Source organism: Crotalus tigris, unplaced genomic scaffold, assembly GCF_016545835.1.
Source record: "Crotalus tigris isolate CLP2741 ecotype Arizona unplaced genomic scaffold, ASM1654583v1 scf7180000017740.2609645, whole genome shotgun sequence".
Classification (NCBI taxonomy): domain Eukaryota; kingdom Metazoa; phylum Chordata; class Lepidosauria; order Squamata; family Viperidae; genus Crotalus; species Crotalus tigris.
Window position 1 is genome coordinate 691,958 of NW_024096606.1, and position 20,274 is coordinate 712,231.

Genomic DNA, 20,274 nt, shown 5'->3' on the forward strand with positions numbered 1-20,274 from the left:
AACTGGCAATGCATTTCATGTATTCTTCAGACCATGCAGTTGCACCCTTTTAGTCTGTAATATGCAATGCTAAAGAATTCTTAAATCCAGTTTGGGTTACTACTATATTATGACCTCAGTTTTTTCAGCATCTTCCAATCTGGTAAGGAAGTTGCATAATGTTAACCATGTTTGTTTATCATTTAAATTTTGTGACCAATGGTAGTCAAGTTGTACATCTTAAACTTGCCTTTAAAATTAGCTTAATGTGTGACCTATGCATGCTGTTCTATTGCCAGGAAATATAGTATTACAGGGAAATACAGAGGTTCTGGCCTAAATTAAGATTCAGAGCCATGAAAGTAGAATGCTCAATTTTTCCATACCATAGTTTCTTTAGATGAAAATAAATCACTTAAAGTCCGATGCCAGCAAAATACAAGAGAAAGAGAAAGACAGTTAAGAAACAATGTCCTGATTTTGGAACATGTTTTTTCCTTCACTCCACCTTAGATGAGAAAAGACTGTTCTCCAAAGCCACTACTGTGAAACGGAGGAAGAGAAATTCAAGTCTTTATTTTTTAAACATAGTTTACTAAAATATTTTTACAGATATGTACTATGTGTGTGTCCATGTGAATGGAACAAAAAAGACATTAACTGCTGCATTGCACTATGGAATTTGTAAACTTTCTAGTCTTGAGCGATAACTCCGAGTAAGGCCATCAGCATGGCCAGTAATAGATGGAGCTAGGGCCATGGGTTCCGTACCATGGAGAAATAGCTCTAAAATGCAAGGAGAAGCCTTCCTTCCATTGTAATACCTCTTGTGCCTACAGTATTTGACTCAATATTTTAAACAAGAGTGATGGCAAGCTGGGCAAATGTGACAAAAGCAATAAAAAAATCAAGTTTAAGAATATTAATGGCAAGATTATTCCGATCCGGATTTTAACAGAATATTATATTCTTCTATACAAAGTAAATTATGTTTTTTCTATTGACAATTGTCTATATACCTGCCTGTAAAACTGTTGCTTTCAAAGAAGAAAAATATGCTAACTTCTAGAAATCTTTTCTATGCTGTGTTTAATTATTCCATTTAATTCTGTTAATTCTGCTGCTGGCCATGTCTTAATAATCTGCTTCTGATTATATATTTTCTTGGGTTTCAGTGTTTGGCTACCACAATTTTTGCAACTGTGAGCATAACAGTCAGAAACCTGTGTTTAGATAATCAAGTGAGATACTCTTGGAATTCAGTGAAATAGTTATTTTCATTTTTTACCCAAATGCTTTATATAGTAAAGAAAATCTGTCATTTATGTGAACAGTACTCTCCAGTAGTTAGTACATTAGAAGTTGTGCTTAATAGTCACCATGGTACATACTGTCTCATGGCAGTTTTCTTTCTCATCAGTTATATACCTCATAGTTATCTTTAGCTATTTTATTTATTAAATTTGAATATCTCCCAACAGTCCTGAACAACTCACAAATAAACACATTTTAAAAAAATACAATTAGAAACAAGCATAAAAAAATAAAAGATTAGCAAAGTTAATAGTAACCTACAGAAATGGGGAAAAAGGACAGTCAATCCAAGCAGCTTCCTCATCCTTGCTAAAGGCTTGGGAGAAGAGTTTCAGTGCCCTTATTCCATTCAAATGCTGATATTAAACAATTGTGATTTTTTTCCTAAATGGATTTTTAAATTGTTTCTACTTCAAAGATGCCCTTTGTTTGTTACAATATATTTTATTCTCTTTGAACACTATATATAAGTTCTGTATATGGACACATGATCTTAAAGTTTCATTTTTTACTTTGTTTCATAAATGAAAATATTGAAACTAGATATTTCAAATGTGATTTACCTTTTTAATTCTTCAAACCATATGCAACATCCATCTTTAAATGCATGAATAAATTTGTTTCTTAATGAACTCTATAATATTTTGTTTACAATACTACATCTTTGTAAATGAGAAAAGTCAGTTGGGATTTTAATAAATTTGACTGAACTGGTTTTTTTAATTTATCCTGTTCTTGCATATGAAGATTTGCATTTTTCATTAATTTGCTTTTATTGTGTTTTCCTATATAGGACCAAGGTAGATGGGTAAGTGGTACCTTGCAGCTATCTTAACTCTAAAATATACCATGGATTATTACAAGCTCAGCATACCCATTTTTATCTCAACTGAGTCTCATTGCATAATATTTAATTACCGTTGGAGCAAGCTTTATCCTTGGGCTTTGTAAAAATAAGAGCCTGGAACATTTGCCATTACAAATAAGTTAGTAATTTTTTGTTAGTGTGACAAAGTTCATACTGAAATCAATACAAACTTTTTCCAAAGTAAATATGTTAGCTGAAACAATATCTTAAATACTTGCAACTTTGCCAAATGAAGAAAGCTTTAAATCCATGTATTTGCTCAAATCTTTTGTGTTTGTACATGAGCTGTATAAATAAAGTGTGCTCCTATATTATTGCAGAAGTAGCAAAAGTTTACATGAGTATTACGAGAGAGAAAATTTATCAGTTGCATAGGCATGAGAAGCAAAATCGTATCATTTAACCTCAGCATTCTAGAAAAGTGTAAGTCAAAAAGTGTGGTAGACAAATTCACCTGCTTGAGCCCAACTGTTGGGTAAGGTTCAGCAGCTTTTCTAAATCAGTATCATAAAACGTTGTATGTCTGTAATATATCAGGTTTTTGATAATGGCTTTGTTGCTTGTTCTTTAGATATTTGTTACTAGGAATACCTAGAAAAAATAAAATCTTCACATAGGGAAAAATACATGTTTGTGTATTACCAAAATTAGATCTGAATTCTTGAAAGTTCGAAGTATGAAAGCGAAGGAAACTTTTCTCTCAGAGTTTGTTCCAAAATGTAAATAAGTGGATGAAGAATTTGAAGTTGCCTTTTTGGTTTCAAATGACTCAATTTGAGATATTAACAACCCTGTTATTTGTTTGATGTAGGACCATTAGGACTGTAGATTAGAAAGTTGAAAGAAGTCAATTATTGCTGCAAAAAATTACATAGTTGTGCCCATGTCATCACTAAGAGTGGTGTTGCTAATGGTATCTTTAATTTTTTGTAAAACAAAAAGAATCCCCTTTTTTGTTACCTTTGGACATCTTTGGAATGATGCATTTTAGTGATGCTTGCTTTCTGAAGCAACTTGTAATTTTAAAAGATTTTGAATAATTTAACAGTCCTGAGGATTCCTATATAAAATTAGAACTCTAGCTAACTGTCTTTAAAAATAAATTTACTCCCTTTCTTTGGACTGTGTGGCAGCAGTACACTCTGTAAACCAGAATAATTGTTTGAAACCCTATTCTCAGAATTGTTCTTTCCAAAAAACACAATTTGCCTAATAAACCTGATGTTTGTCTTCTTTAATAGTCTTTGTTTGTTTGTTTGTTTAACTTTTATATTGCCCATCTCCCCTACAAGGTGACTCTGGGTGGCTTACAGGTTACAACTTTTCTGAGAATCAAGCTCAAATATTAGTTTGAAATAATTGATGGTCTTTTAGTTGTCTACTATTGCTCCTCTAACCATAAGCTTTAAATTGAATTTTACCATATAGCTTTTGATGTAAATAACATAACTGTTATCTCTTTTTTTAAAAAAAAAACAAATTGTGTTGCATCTTGTTTGAATGATTATTTTTTCATTTTGCTTGCTGAAAATGAAATTTATGAAAGTTTTCTGCCTTGTGGCTTTTTAATATTTAAATCACTGCTTGAAATCTTGCAGTTTTGATATTGTGCAATGTGCCTTTTTGGTGAACTGTCAGTGTTCCTTTAATTGTGAGATGTTTGCATGGATTGTTCACAAATCAAAGGAACTATACAACTGTAATGCCTGGTTGAATTGTGTAGTACACATAACTCTGAATTAAGAAGAAGCACTTTGCCTACCATTCTAATTAATGTAGCCTATGCCCACAGCTCCATAAACCAAACATTCTTAAAGGATTGCAGAGTAGCCATAGGGAATGGCAATCCCAGGAAAATTTATGGCTGCTTCGACAGACAGATATCCTCAGAGTGCTTCTTCATGCTTTGCAGCAGTTTTTTTTTTCCCCTGAAGCACTGCACAGTTCCATTGTCTCTTGCTAAGTGTCATTAAAACAAAAAAATGGAGAACAGAGATGGGAGGGACAAGCTTGTTATATATAACTTGTTAGGGCCAATACTATGAAAAAATGCTATCCAGAAAAAGCATGCCTGTTGAGTTTCAACTTGAATAGGAACATTACTGTTTGGAAAGAACGGTACAACTTTTGATGGAATTCCTACTTGTTTCGTATAAAAATAATTTGTAGCAATAAATGTAGTCTTTAAGAATTCTTTTCAAAGTTCATAAAATCCATATTTTGTTTCTTCAGAGCAGGGCTCCCATTTCTGCAAAACTTGTTGCCAACATGTTATCAGTTGCTGGAGCAGACCACATTATCACCATGGATTTGCATGCTTCCCAGATCCAGGTAATTATGAGTCAGAGACAATACTTATACAGATGTACTTCCTGGTAACTTCAAGGGTATCTCCTTGTAGTTTTAGTGTTATGTTATATACCACAAAAATTGTAAAAAGAAGACATATAGCATTTTAGGACATTAACATTCTCAACAACAAGAAAATTGGATTTTAGGAAACATGAACAAAACCAGCAAAAGGGAGCAAAGCAAAAGAAATTCAATATTTCTATGGTATCCTTTAAATTATACTTTCAAAGAAATAACTGGAGCAAGGTAAATATTAGAATGGCCAAAGAAGAAATATAAAGAGATTATAGACCTTCCATACAACTCAGAGACAACTGTCAGGCTTGAAAGATATTCACCTGAGTAAGAATCAGCATGTGAATGGTGGAGAAGTGTCAAGTCAACAATTGAAAAACATGAATTTCAGAAAACTCAGTGCTAATCAAGGGTAAAAAAAAAAACACCTTGAAAACTGAAAATGCATTCCAGGCAAATGTAGAGCCAGCAATTTCTTTGGCATGATCCTCGTATCTAGGCCATATTGCCTCTTATACTCTCTGAACTCCTGTGCCTGGCTCCCACATTCTTTTACACCACAATTCTGCAAATGCTGCCTTTTAATAAGGATAAACTCCCAAGAATTTAGAGAGTAGGTAAAATAACTCGCCAGTACGGGGACAATTCAGTGGACAAGCTGGATGATTCATAAAATACAGGATAAAAGAAAAGGAATATTATGTTAAAAGGTTAACACAGGAACCAAATCGCAAAATAGCCCTGCAAATAAACGGTTACAAAGTAGAACCACTTATACAATCTTAGCTCAGGCTGAAATAGATTGTAAGTCAGTACTTAGTGTCAGTAAATTGATATTTCCTTTTAGACCTTTTCATTCTAATACAGAGATCCCCAACCTTTTGGGCATCAGGACAGGTTACATGGAGATTTTTCTGTGGACCAGAGGGGGCGTGATTTTGTGTGCTGCCTGCATCCTGTGGATGGGGCTTTCCTTGTTTGTACGGACCAGTTGCTGGCATGCCGTGGCCCAGTACTGGTCCACGGACCGGGGTGGGACCCCTGTTCTAATATGTATCTCTGGAGGATTTGTCTGCTTGCTTCCTTAAATGATTGGGCACAACTAGTTAGAGACTGCATTTCAGTCATAAATATAACAGCGAATTAGCCCACCTTTGCACATATATCTAAAAGCTTTTTTTAAAATAATAAACTATATTAGAATTTTGGAACAATAAAAATTAACAAAAACTAATATTTAGAATAAAAAAAGAAAAGAGCAAAGAAAAATGCAGAAATCAAAAGAAAAAGATTAAGAAGCTACAGGTAGTCCTTGACTTACAACAGATCATTTAGTGACCATTCCAAGTTACAACGGCATTGAAAAATGTGACCTATGACTGTTTTTCACAGTTATGACCTGTGCAACATCCTCATGATCATGTGATCAAAATTCAGGTGGCCACATGATCACCTTTTATGATCTTCTGACAAGCAGAGTCAATGGGGAAGCCAGATTCACTTAACGACCATGTGATTAACTTATCAACTGCAGTGATACACTTAACTGTGACAAGAAAGGTATAAAATGGGGGGAAAGTCGCTTAACAAAAGGCCTTACTTAACACCAGAAATTTTGGGCTCAATTATTATAAATCGAGAACTACCTGTACTACCTGTATTCTTTTATAGCAATTATAAATATAAATTACCCTCTTACTCTATAGCAGGGCTTTTCAATCTTTTCACCCATTGCACCACTTTTAAGATATGGCAACATCCGAGTACCACCAGTCGCCTAGCAAGGTGTCAAAAACTTGATGACCAAAAACAAAACAAAAAAGGAAAAAAGTGATAAAGTACAGGTAGTCTTCGACTTACAACAATTCGCTTAATGACTGTTCGAAGTTACAATGGCAGTGAAAAAAGTGCCCCCCAAGCCACAGCTGAGCAAGACACCTGCCTGCCCACCTGGCGGTGCTCTTCCTCCTGTCTGAGGTTTTCATTGTTGTGAGCATTTCTGTTGAGGATTGGCAGTGGGAGTGGGATGGGGAGTGTTTGGTTTTTATTCCCCCCCATCTGCTGGGTGGTTGCAGCAGGTTTTGGTCACTTCACATGACCCTGGGACACTGTGACTGTCGTAAATATAAATCAGTTGCCAAGCATTTGAATGTAAATCACAAGACCCTGGAGATGCTGCAACATTCCCGCTGATTGGTGCTTCTTCAGGGCTTGGCAGAAGCACCAGGATCAGCGCTGAGCTCCAGCTGGAACCTAGCGCTAATCCTGGCGCTTCCACTGAGCCCTGACAACCCCGAAGAAGCGCTGATCCTGGCGCTTCCACTGAGCCCTGACAGCCCTGCAGCTCCAGCCATCTCTCACTCAGGCTTGTGCAGTGCTGCCATTGGTTCAGCTCATTCCCCTCCCCCGCTACTTTTGTAGGATGGTCGCATATCACCTGCCAGGTGCCAGTGTACCACAGATGGTACCCGTACCACTGGTTGAAAAGCCCTGCTCTATGGTTATACCGCTGATTATGTTTTTAGTATAATGTTATTTTTGTTCTAATCAAAACCATATAACTTCATCTATAAGGGTTTTCCAATATCAAATGTAGACAATATCATATAATTAAAGCAGTCATTTTGGCCATCTGAGTAAGTTCCATCATTGTCACCATTCATTACTCCATTGTGGGTCAGGTTGAATCTTCCCACCTTTATGCATATATTAATCTCACTATAGTTGTAATATTTAAAAACAAAGTTTCATGTCCAGCTGCTTATCCATTAATTCTCCCAAAATCTCTGGTTTGAATTGTATATGAAATCTTTAAAATCTCTATTATCTGTAATTGAATCTAGAATTTTCTGGGGTTTTTTACATGTTTACTACGTGTGATGAAGTTTCCATTCTCATTGGTGACATTCCCAGCATACAGTATATTTGAAGAACCTTTCTATATTCTAGACAGGGGTGGGCAACCCAAAACACTTAAAGAGCCACTTGGACCCGTTTCCCACCAAAAACAAAACACTGGGAGCCGCAAAACCATTTTGATATCTAAAATGAAGATAACACTGCATATATCCTTTTTTACCTTTATTATAGGTGTGTGTGTGTTTGTGTGTGTATGTGTGTGTGTGTGTGTGTGTATATATTTATGTATATGTATATGTATGTATGTATACACACACACACACACACACACACAGGTAAAAAAAGGATATATGCAGTGTTATCTTCATTTTATATGTCAAACGGGTCTCTCTCTCTCTCCTTCTCTATCTGCCCTTGGTCTGCCACTCCTCTTCCCCCGCTCTCTTTCTTTCTCTCTCTCTCTTTCCCCTCTCTCTCTCTCTCTCTCTCCTATCTGCTGCTCACCTGACAAGCTTCAGGCTGTTGTCCAACAAGATCAGGGGTAGGCAACCTCGTCTCTTTTATGACTCATGGACTTCAACTCCCAGAATGCCTGAGTCACCCTAGCTGGGCTAGCTAGCTCTCTCCTACCCTTCCTGCTTCCTGCAGAGATGCAGCAAAGGGAGGAGCTCCGCCCAGTAAGCTTTTCAGCTCCTCGGAGAACACTGTGAGTGCACTCTCTTTTTTACACACACACACACACACACACAAAAACCCACACACACACACACACAGAGAGAGAGAGAAAAGCAGGAAAGCGCAATTCCTCTCTCTGTCTCTGTCTCTCTCTGCAAAGGCAGAGGAGGCTGGGAACCGCAGGGGAAGGCTCAAAGAGCCGCATGCGGCTCCGGAGCCGCAGGTTGCCGACCTGTGTTCTAGACTGTTTTTCTGGTGATATGTACCAATGATACATCCTTTTATATTCTCTTTAAGACTAGAACATAGTGCATGAAGATAATTCCCACCATGGAAAAATGGATGGTAAAGGTGATGGCAAAACTGACTGTTTTAATCACATAGAAGAACTTAACTAGTTTTGTTTTACTTGGATACTGCTTCTGAGCTTTTTGCTCAAAATTGAAAAAATGAAATGATTAAATGATATAACGAAATGGTCATTATAATAATCAAAACTTGATTTTAAGGTTTGATTATTATAATGATTTTGTTATTATAGAAGTAGCTTGAAACCTGAAATGTACAGTAAAGTAAAAGTTTGAGGTTGTACTGTTTTTGTGTTTTAGTGCACTGAAAAAAGTCAAAAGTCACTACTTTCTTTTTCTCTTTCTACTTTTCTTTCCCTTGGTTCTTTAACTTTTGCTTTTCCTGTATTTTTATTTTAGAATAAAATTTAATAAAAAATGTATGCCAAAATAAGACTACAATATAGAATAAAGCGTAAACTTATTTTTTTGAAAGCCTAAATAAAAGCAAGTGTACATTTTGCTGTGCATGTTGCCTAGAAAACACTATTGAAAACTATATATCATCATCTCTGTCTTCTACGTGATCAGTCAAGCCAGTTAAAGACAGCTGTTCACAGAATTCAATGTACAACTGTTTCTTTTCTTGTAATATTCAGGGCTTCTTTGATATCCCTGTGGACAACCTGTATGCAGAACCAGCTGTATTACAATGGATCAAAGAAAACATTGTGGACTGGAGAAACTGTGTCATTGTGTCTCCCGATGCAGGTGGAGCAAAAAGGTCACAGCAGTTATTGTGTGCTTATAAACATTCATTCTAAACAAAATGCTTCGGCATTCAACGTTTGACTAAGTTGTAGCAAACAAACCATATATGATAGGGTTCTGGATATAATAGCTGTGGTAGCACAGTGGTTAGAATGCAGTATTGCAGGCTAATTCTGCCAACTGCTAGCAGTTCAGTTCTCACCGGCTCAAGGTTGATTCAGCCTTCCATCCTTCCGAGCTTGGTAAAATGAAGACCCAGATTGTTGGGGGCAATATGCTGTCTCTGTAAACCACTTAGAGAGGGCTATAAAGCACTGTGAAGCGATATATAAAACTAAGTGCTAGTGCTATTTTAGTTTTTAGGGCAAAAAAGTTCTTGGGAGCAATTTGGGTGCTCATCTGACACTTCTCTGCTACGCCTAAAATGGCTACATCATATTTGTGTTTCTGCCTTTGATGATTGCACCACAATTACAGAAAAAGTTGTGTGTGGTTTAAAGAGTTGCATATAGATGTCATATTGATACCCTTATGCATTCCAAAGAACATTTTGCTCCTGGAAGCCAGCAGTTGCATTGTACACTTCTCTTTTGCCTTATGGTTCAAAAAGCAGTCTTGAGCACCAGACTTGCAACTTTGGAAAGCTTTAAGCTATAAAGATTATTTGACTTATTCATTTTCACTTTGTTACTGAAGTCAATAATAATAATGTAATAATTATAATGTGCTACTATATATATATATTGGACCAAAAGAGTCATTAGGGCTTAATTTGGCGGATGTCTTATTTTGCGGCCACCCGCCAACTCCTTCCCACCGTCTGCTTGTCCACGGCCGCAACAGTTTACAGGGTTTCCCAGAGCAGATGCTCAGGAGGCGAAGGCGGTGCTGGCAGAACGCGCCTTCAGGCGAGGAGAGCAGTGTGGACAGGCAGGGGAAGCCAAAGGTCTGAGCGGCACAAGCCTCCTCTGCCACCTCTCTCCGCCTGCCACAGTCTTTTCTTTTGCAAGCAGACACTTCCAGTATCCCTCTGAGCAAAAAGTGCTTGGGCAGCTATGGGGTGCTTAGAAACAGAGCAAATTGCTCTGTTTCCAAGGGCCCCATTTGCAAGCAGATGAAGCTTCCAGTCTCCGTCCGGGCGAAAAGTGTTTGGTTGCCTATGAAGCACTTCGAAACGTAGCGATTGGCTCCATTTCCAAGCACCCCGTAGGCACCAAACACTTTTCATCCAGAGACAGATTGGAGGCCTTGTCTGCTTGCAAATGGTGCGTTTGCAAGAGCTCCACAGGAGCCCAAACATTTTTCGCCCGGATGGAGAAATGATGGAGACTGGAAGCTTCGTTTGCTTGCAAAAGGACAGAATGTGGCAGGTCCTTTGGCTTCCCCTATCTGTCTGCACTGCTTTCCTCCTCGCCTAAAGGCTTGTTCTGCCAGCACTGCCCTCGCCTCCCAAGTGTCTGCCCAGGGAAGCCCTGTAAGCTGTTGAGGCTGCAGGCAAACAGACAGTGAGAGGGAGCAGATGGGCAGGTGGAGGGAGGCTGCAGGGGAGGCTTGCGCTGCCCAATCATGGTGCAAGCCATGGGATAGTTGGCAGAGAAGGAGGAACAGGCTGCCGCCAGGCAGATAATTTACAGGGCGAAGGGAAGTGGCCAGGACCAAAGAAAGCTCCTCCAGTGGCTGACGCGGCTGTTGCACAGCAGTGGCAGAGCCTTTCACCATCACTCCTCCCGGGCTCTGAAACGGCGGAGGGTGACCGGGTAAGCTGACTGAGCCTCCCCCGCCCATCCTCCATAACATGGCAGTCCGGCTCGATAGGGGAGTGAAAAGGAAAAGGCAGGCAGGTAGCCAGGTCATTGAATGGGTGGGGGGAAGTCACCGAGCGGGGAGTGGCCTGGCTACAGGGGCCCTGTGGTAAGGGCGTGCGGGGTGCGTGAGGCAGCTCCATCACCCAACGTCCCTGCCTTGACTAGCCTTGTGGCAGCGGCACCAGTGTGATGCACACTCTCCTGCCCCGTTGTGGCAGTGAGCAACCAGATGGTGGGACCTGGTGGGTGGGCTCTTAACTAGGACTTATTTTTGGAGTAGGACTTATATTAGGCGCATGACAAAAATCGGGCTAGGGTTTATTTTCTGGGTAGGTCTTATTTTCGGGAAAACACAGTAGTATGTAATAGAATAATAGTAATCTAATACACAATGTGAAGGTACTTTTAATGGTGGATTTAACTCTGGAACTTGATACCTTTGACAAAGTTGGTAGTCTCTCTGTTCATTTTTGTGCCAAAGGGTTAAGAGCGTCTTTCTTACACAAGCATACCTATTTCTGTTTAGATAGAACATTTCAAGTTCAAAATGGGATCATTCTGACTCTGCCAGTAGTGTTTCAGGTTAAGCCAATCAGTTTTGGGCTTGAAACACTTGGTAAGCTCAGAACAGTTGTTTCAAAATTGAAATCTTTTGTAACACCACTATATTGGCAATTTAAAGGTTCCTCTCCTTGGAATTACATGCTTCCTAATGTTGGATTTTTAAATCAAGATTACACTAAATTTGCCATAGTGGGTAAAACAAGAGGATCACACAGAAATCGCAAACTTGTAAAATATTAGTCATGGACATAGGTCAGATTTGTAGATGGCAACAATGATTCTTTTTTAAAAGTCCAACAATCTCTCACCTAAATGAGCAGTTTTTCAAATCAGAATCATGACAACTTGAAGGATGGGGGTACATATGTTTACAGATAGTCCTTGACTTAACAACAATTTGTTTAGTGACCATTCAAAGTTACAACAGCATGTGATCAAAATTCAATTGCTTGGCAACTGACTCATATCTATGACAATTGCAGTGTCCTGGGATCATGTGATCATCTTTGCAATCTTCTGACAAAGTCAATGGGGAATCCAGATACATTTAACTGTGACAAAAAAGGTCATAAAAGGGAGCAAAACTCAATTAACTGTCTCGCTTAGCAATAGAAATTTTGGGCTCAGTTGTGGTCTTAAGTCGAAGACTACCTATATCTATGTATATCAGATTTGTAGATCGTGCTATGACTTACTTAATTGAACAAACAGTCATGATTTAAGAACACAGAACATCAGTAAGAAACATGAGTCCATTGTCCATGTGTAACCATATGCAAACACACAGATTGCCTGTGGTTCTCTATATCTCAGAAAATGTCATTGATACTTTGAAAACTTACCGTACATGGCCTGTACATCTTAGATTTTATCCATAAGTAGATACACACCACCCATCATTATACGCACACAGGCGCGCACGTACACACATACACATATAATTATACATATTTAGTATATCTTAGTTCATTTTGTTTATGTATAAAGTAGACCACTAGAGATCACTCTCAATTTTGTGTATATGAATAGACATACATACAACCAAACACAGAATAGATTTGTTTGAAAAGCACTTAAATTTGAATATCTTAACTTAAAAATATCCAGTGATCTGTTTAGAGACTTTTGAAAATCATAAAATAATTGATTTGTTGTCAGGATGTACATTTTTAAAGTGAGGTAGTTTTGCTATATCAATGTATCAATCTCAATAAAAGATAGAAGCACACGTATTAGGGATTTAGTATAAAGGATATAAAGAAGTCTAGTATTCCTTTGAAACATTGGTTACATGCAATATTTAAAATTATTTGCTCTCTCATTTTTCCTCTCTTAACACACTATAGGGTCACTTCAATTGCAGACAGGCTTAATGTGGAATTTGCCCTGATTCACAAAGAAAGAAAGAAAGCCAATGAAGTGGACCGAATGGTCTTGGTTGGGGATGTGACTGATCGCGTAGCAATTCTTGTGGATGACATGGCAGACACATGTGGCACAATATGTCACGCAGCTGACAAGTAAGTAAATCCTGAGGAATATATAGTCTGATTTTTGGATTAAGATGTTAGGCAAAAGGAAGCAAAGGCAATGAAAGAGTTTCTTGTAAAGGAACAATGAATTCTAATTTAAGAAATATGGATCGTGGATGCACGGAATTTTAGATTTGTATTTTTTATTTTTTTTCTGTTCATCAAAAGGATGCTCCCTAAAAGTTAAGAACAAAATAAACTTTGTAAAATTGAATTTTTCCAGGTGAAAATATATTTTGACTTAAACAAGCGATATGATAATCTTTCACTGCATAAGAGTCATCACACCTTTGCAGTGCACATATAAAAGTAGTCCTCAAGTTAAAATTAAGCCCAAAATTTATGTTGCTAAGTGAGACATTTGTTAAGTGAGTTTTGCCCCATTTTACGACTTTTCTTGCCACAGTTGTTAATCGTTGCAGTTGTTAAGTTAGTTAAATGAATCTGGCTTCCCCATTGACTTTGCTTGCTTGTCAGAAGGTTGCAAAAGGTGATCACATAGCCCCAGGAAACTACAACTGTCATAAATATGAAATATAAATATGAAGCAGTTGCCAAGCATCTGAATTTTGATCATGTGACCAGGGGGATGTTGCATAAGTATGAAAAACAGTCATAAGGCACTTTTTCCAGTGCCATTGTAACTTTGAACGGTCACTAAATGAACTGCTGTAAGTTGAGGACTACCTGTAGTCAGGCATGGAAATTACTTTCATAAAGTATGTTCAGAATACCTAGTGACTCTGAAGATGCTCCAATATAGAGAACACAGTTCAAAAAGGCTCCATATACAAGAACAGAATATAAAAGAAAAGGTATCTTAGCAGCTTGGTTTATTAAGGGATAATTCTCATTTTGTTTCATATTACTGTGACAATTTTAATATTCACTTAAACATGCATGGCATACACAGAGCATAATGTAGCATAATAATGGCATAATATAATATAATAGGAAGCATAATATGGGCTGCCTTTAAGCATTCCCAAGTATGTAAAGAAATGTTCCATCTGATTGTTTTATCTGCTAGGGAAAAAAGCATGCATGTCTTTTACTATCTTAAATTTTTCTGGTAAATATTAGGGATATTTAGATTTGCCTGAAATCTAATATATAATTGACTGATGTTTGTAGAAACACTTTCCCCTATTCCCTATTTTCCCCTATGTTTAACAGGCTGGTTTCTGCAGGGGCAACTAAAGTTTATGCAATTCTCACTCATGGGATCTTTTCTGGCCCTGCTATTTCTCGCATCAATAATGCTGCATTTGAAGCTGTTGTTGTAACTAATACAATCCCACAGGAGGAGAAAATGAAACATTGTCCTAAGATCCAGGTACTTTTCATATTCTTTTAATATCTGTTATGCAGTTTTTATTTGAATTTCACAGTATAAAGGGGGAAGAAACTTCTGACTGGGAATTGTATTTACTGATGTTAGGCTAAGATACTTTAGACCCAAACAAGAAGATGTGACCCACAAACTTTCTGTGTCTTTTACTTAAAACAATAGGAATTGCCAAATTTAATGTTTAGAATGAAGCATACTTTTGTTAACATGGTGACAGAGATACTTACTAATTTATTTTAAAAAATATTTTGAAGTGGTATCCAATAAAAGATTGCCAAGCAAAGCAAACTAAATGACTGCACATGTAAGGCACTGGAAATACTTTTCAGAAATGAATTTGTTTATATTTCTAGAAAACTCGCATCATAGTGAAAAAAACTACAGTATTATAATCATGGGGGAATAGAGTTCGAAATATACAGATCAATCTCTGGAAACAAGATTACAGGGAGGTTAGCAACTTCAATAAATGGCAGTTTGCCTAAAAGAATTAATGACAACAGATTAGTTCAGTGAAATAAGAAAAAGTTAAGGAAAATTATTTTTGGAGTCATTCTACTACCGGCTGGTGGTTTGGCTGGATGATTGCTTGTATGCATTTTTTTTTTTTTTTGTCTTCGTTAGAGACAGTTTTCATCTGTAAAAAGTTTGCATTGAAAAGTGTTTTCTGCCTACAGTATGTATTTTATAAGTAATAGTACAGAAACATGCAAGTTATATGTTTATTCTTAATTTATTTGTAAACTTGTTTTTGGCTTTGCCCATTTGGGTCTCAGAGGGCACATTGACAACCAGTACCTTAAATTGTACCAGGCAGCTCATTAGTAATCATTGCATTGGATGGGTAAAGATATAATTGTCCATAATTACTCATATGGTTGAATTTTGGATCAGTTGTAGCTTCTGAATGATCTTCTAGGGTAGCCCTATGTAGAGCACATTGCAGTAATCCAGATGAGAGATGACCAAAACATAAGTGCCTATGAGTTAGGAGCTCCTGATCCATGAAAGACACAATTGGCACAATGAATGAATGCCCACTTAGCAAAGGCTTTAATCTGCTTGTTGCACAGGAGTCCTGAAGGACTCCAAATTACAAGCAAATTCTATTTGGGGAAGTGCTATCATTTCAAGAACTAAAGATGAAAAAAATCACTGCAACTAATAGGTCCTTCAAGTGACTCAGTTTTGCTAAAACTTGCTTTCTATCCAGCCCCTCACAGTCTTCAGGCATTGAGATAGGACCTTCAGAGCATTGCTTGTTCAATCAAGGATTGAGGTGTAAAGCTGGTATCATCTATAAGCTGATATCATCTGTATGCAGATTACCTGCCCAGGAGCCTTATGTAAATATTGAATAAAAGTGGGGAGAATGTCAAGCCTACAGGAGCCCACAAAGCAAGGGTTATTGTGCTGTATCTGTCCCCAGCTACCAGTTTTAACTGGAAACCGCCTCAGAGGAAGGAGAACCACTGAAAAACAATATGTTCTACTCCCAACCCTTGGAGAGAGTCCAAAAGAACACTGTAATTAAGAGCCGTGGTGGCACAGTGATTAGGATGCAGTACTGTAGGCTAATTCTGCTGACTGCCAATTGCTGTTTGGCAGTTCGATACTTACCAGCTCAAGGTTGAATCAGCCTTCCATTCTTCTGAGGTCAGTAAAATGAGGACCCAGATTGTTTGGGAGCAATATGCTGACTCTGTAAACTACTTAGAGAGGGCTGTAAAGCACTGTGAAGTGATATATAAGTCTAAGTACTATTGCTATTGCTAATTAATTATATGGAATTCTTGAGTGATCAGGCAGGACCAGGAAGTGTGTATCACTGCAAGGATGGTGATCAATGCCAAATGATTTATGCACATAAAACTTCTCAATATTTTGCACAAAAATAAGCTACTTTTTTCCAAATCATGATTCTTTGGCTTTGTTTCCTTGTCACATGTTTTTGATGTAGCATTCAGGTAAGAATCAACCCTTATGTGTGGATAATGAGATTTATAATAAGCTGTTGCCTTTTCTTCTAGGTTATTGATATTTCTATGATTCTGGCTGAGGCAATCAGAAGAACACACAATGGTGAATCTGTATCCTACCTGTTCAGCCATGTGCCGTTATAATTTCAAGTCAAGATTTCAATCTATGTTTAGGAGTGCTACAATGAAGAACACAATTCAATATTAAGATAATATCTTGGAAAGCTTTAGATTGACTATGCATTTCCTACTTCTAACATGGACAATAAGTGAAATGGGCAACACTTTTAATTGGTTGCAAATTTACAAACTTTGTGTTTTAAAAGAGGACACTATAATAGTTGCCATGATTTATATTGATGACTATCACATGAAAAATATATTTTCCAAAAGCCATAGCTGTATTTACAACATTTGCTTATAGACTTCAGACATTTAGATAAATTGTTCAGGTTGATCCCTTTTGCGGGGAGAAGTAATCTCGGCTACAGATTTTTTATGGGAACATGGTAATCATTTTACCTCTCTTGAAATTAGACTTGGAGTAATTATTAACTCCATGTCCTCTCATCCAAAGAATCTTTTGTTTCAGATCTTTGTTCAAAATAATAGGATCTCAACATACAGCTTTGTTTGTCTTGAGTTACTGAATTATGTTTAATATTTCAGATCTTTCTAACACAATTAAATGAAGTAAGTCAAATTAAACATGTGCTTGGTTAAGTGACTTCTTTTAAGATTGAAAAATATGCAATTCTTTCAAACTATAAACACATGAATAATTAATTTTTAAGCTAATTAACACTATCTAATGATTTGTTCACACAAAGCTGGATTGCTATCAAAACTCGTTCCCTCCTGCACCAAGATTTATATGCTGTCTAAAAGTAGATCACATGAACCTGCTTCTGTTGTGTTTGGACAAATTGGCAGCCAGCTTGTAAAGGAAAGCAAGAATGAATTCTGAGATTTGTTGCACCCTGGATTGGTGGCAGTCCTTACTCCTGCTCTACCTTGACAAGCCAGCAACAAAGTTAGGATTTTCTACAGTTACTACTATAAACTGTGTGTATCAATCCAAATGAAATGGATAATAACATGAATGAATAACAAAAGAGTCTGTTTTAAAAATAAATCCCAGGTTTCAGGATTTTTATCAAACACGCAAGCTCTTCTTTCCTATTAAAAAAATATGATTTTAAGTTTTATTGTTTTACTCCTTATTTCCAATTAAAAGAATTTATTTTATAAAAATTGTTTTGGGATATTTGTTATAAATTAAATTTTGATTCTTAAAAGTAAGCAGAATATTTTGTTGACCTTTCCTAACCCAAACAAAACCATTAATTCATTCACAGGAGTGTCACGTGAATTTATATATCATTGCAAAAGGCACCATGAGTTTGAGAATTTCTGACTTAATGGCATATGAGGACACTCTTATTCATGATGATGATCATAAAAAATCATGCTGCTTAAATCGTATTAGTCAGCACTGCTACCTCAAACCATTTACTGATGCAAGCTTATATATTACTTATCAACAGCTTGCATTTTGGCCATTTGCATCCTCAAGGTCTAGTCTACTCTATGCTACATCTATGGTATACTATATTGCATAAAAGAGGCAAATCAGACTTTTTAAATTTATTTTAATGATGTTTACAACATTGGGAAATTTAATTACTTAAAACTATCCACGTGTGTTTTCTTCTCTTTTAGTAATGAAATAGATATGCCAGAAAAGTCTGTATTTTTATAATAAACATTTTAACGATTAACTATTCTTAGATTGCTCAGTATTTTCAGAAACGATTGCTTCAGTTGATATTCCTATCTATATATCAAATGAAGTTGCATCTCTAGATTACAATATAAAAGCAATACCATCTAAAACTTGAAATTCTCGACAATGCAGAGAAGAGTTGCAAAGTTTCTTAAATTGAAATCAAAAGTAGTGTACAAAGTATTGCATTATTCAAACTATTATGCACTGTTGTTACCCTAATCTAACATTTGATACAGTATTCCTTTGTATCTTTATATTTGTCTTTTACTGTGATTCCAAGAAAGCTGAGCCAAAGTTTGTTAATGTATTAAGTTATAAATCAGTTTTCTATTTCAAGTCCTATCAGAAAAGCCTGTTTATTGTTTCAGAATTTCTGAATCTTAAAACAGCATTAGTCTGATTGATTGGTGGTGATATTTAGTTAATCGAGAAAGAACAAGGACATTATTCTGTATTTAAAAAGTTGACTGCATAATTCCCTAGGGCTTAGATATAGCCTGAACCTGACCCTATGGTCTTACATAGAGTTAAACTGTTGGACATGTTGAGAATCAAGACTCAACTGACTCATTTTTGCCTACCTAGTAATCCAAGAAAAAATAGTGCCATAAAAAACAGTATAGAAACACAAGTTAAGGTAGGCAAGAAAATGATAAGTGAGCACCTGTCCAGCCTAGACGAGTTCAAATCACCAGGAACAGATGGATCACATCCCAAAGTTCTCAAGGAACTGGCAGATGTGATCTCAGAACCACTGAACTATATTTTTCAAAGATCTTGGAACACTGATTATAAGGATTTCTTTACTTTGGGTTTGGAGGAAATATTATAGAAGTGATTTTAAAATTCCATTATGGGCTATACCATGGCATGCGATAGAAGGGATAAGGAGAGGAGTTAAGATGGATAGTGTCTCTTACACACAATTACTTAGATGGGATGGTAAAAATTGGCAGTTAAAATCTTTGGAAGATTTAACACAAGAAAATATTATTTACTCATGGTTTCAGTATAGACAAATAGTGGATAGGTGGAAGATAGATCGTAATGTGGGTTTGCTTAGAGAAGATGAAAACTTGTTAAATAAAAGATCAAAGACGAACTCACATTAAGAGAATTTATGGGGTGTTAGTAGAATTGGATTCAGAAGCAGAACTAGTCAAAGAATGTATGATTAAATGGGCACAAAATTTTGGTGAACCAGTTCTATTAGATACCTGGGAAATTATTTGGGTGAGGAATGTCAAATTTACACAAGCCCAAAACTTAAGGGAGAATTTTTACAAAATGTTTTATAGATGGCACCTTGATCCACAAAAAATGTCTCGCATGTATCCTGACTTACAGCCTAAATGTTGGAGATGCGGATGTTTGGATGCTACTTACTATCATATCTGGTGGTCGTGTAAAAATATAAAAGTTTTTTGGATTAAGATATGGTGGAATATTCAAAGAATTTTTAGAAGGAGGGTAAAATTTACCCCACAATTGTTTTTGTTAGGTATTGTTACTGATTGTGATACTAAAGAGACTACATTGATGTTAAATTTAATTACAGCTGCAAGGTTGTTAGTAGGACAATGTTGGAAGAAGGAATCTTTTCCTACTTTGCAAGAATGGTTTTTTAAAGTTTCTTATTTGGCGGAAATGGCAAAGATTTTGGCTTTTTTGAAGGATCAATCGCAAGAGAAGTATTTTGCGGTATGGAAAAAATGGATAGATTTTATACAACATAAGTTGGATATAAAAAAATATTTAGTTTTTTAATAACTGATATTTAATATTTAAAATTTAAAATATTTTATAGACTACTTTCTTTTTATTTTTACTTTTTACTTTTATTATATTTTCTTTTATCTTTTTCTTTCTTTATTCTTTTTCTTTTAAGTATTTTTCTTTTGGTATTTATGTTTTTCTATATATATATTATTGCTAATTATTTTATAATTTGTTTAATTAATGTATTTAGATTTATTCATGGTTTATATCTTTTTAAAGATTTTTTGAAGAAATTTTAATTAAGCCTATATTCAGCTCTGGGAAGGTTGGGGGAGGGAATGGGAGGGTTGGGGAGGTTTGGGGAAGGGTTGTTTTGTTTTTTGTAAAATTTAAAAAAAAAATTTCAATAAAAATG

At 36.4% G+C, this 20,274-nt stretch overlaps 1 protein-coding gene across 2 annotated transcripts in view; it reads left to right on the top strand.

Moving 5' to 3' along the window:
* The window catches only part of LOC120306494 (ribose-phosphate pyrophosphokinase 2), a 38,869-nt gene extending 21,264 nt beyond the window's left edge, over nucleotides 1-17,605 (top strand). The window contains exons 3-8 of one of the 2 annotated variants that reach the window (XM_039339816.1): nucleotides 2,087-2,101; nucleotides 4,394-4,492; nucleotides 9,009-9,133; nucleotides 12,836-13,009; nucleotides 14,198-14,357; nucleotides 16,403-17,605. In XM_039339816.1, the coding sequence (XP_039195750.1) occupies nucleotides 2,087-2,101; nucleotides 4,394-4,492; nucleotides 9,009-9,133; nucleotides 12,836-13,009; nucleotides 14,198-14,357; nucleotides 16,403-16,495 (666 nt within the window). In that variant the 3' untranslated portion in view covers nucleotides 16,496-17,605. The remainder of the gene's footprint in view (nucleotides 1-2,086; nucleotides 2,102-4,393; nucleotides 4,493-9,008; nucleotides 9,134-12,835; nucleotides 13,010-14,197; nucleotides 14,358-16,402) is intronic. The other variant, XM_039339817.1, reaches the window with a different exon arrangement.
* Nucleotides 17,606-20,274: the final 2,669 nt, after the last annotated feature.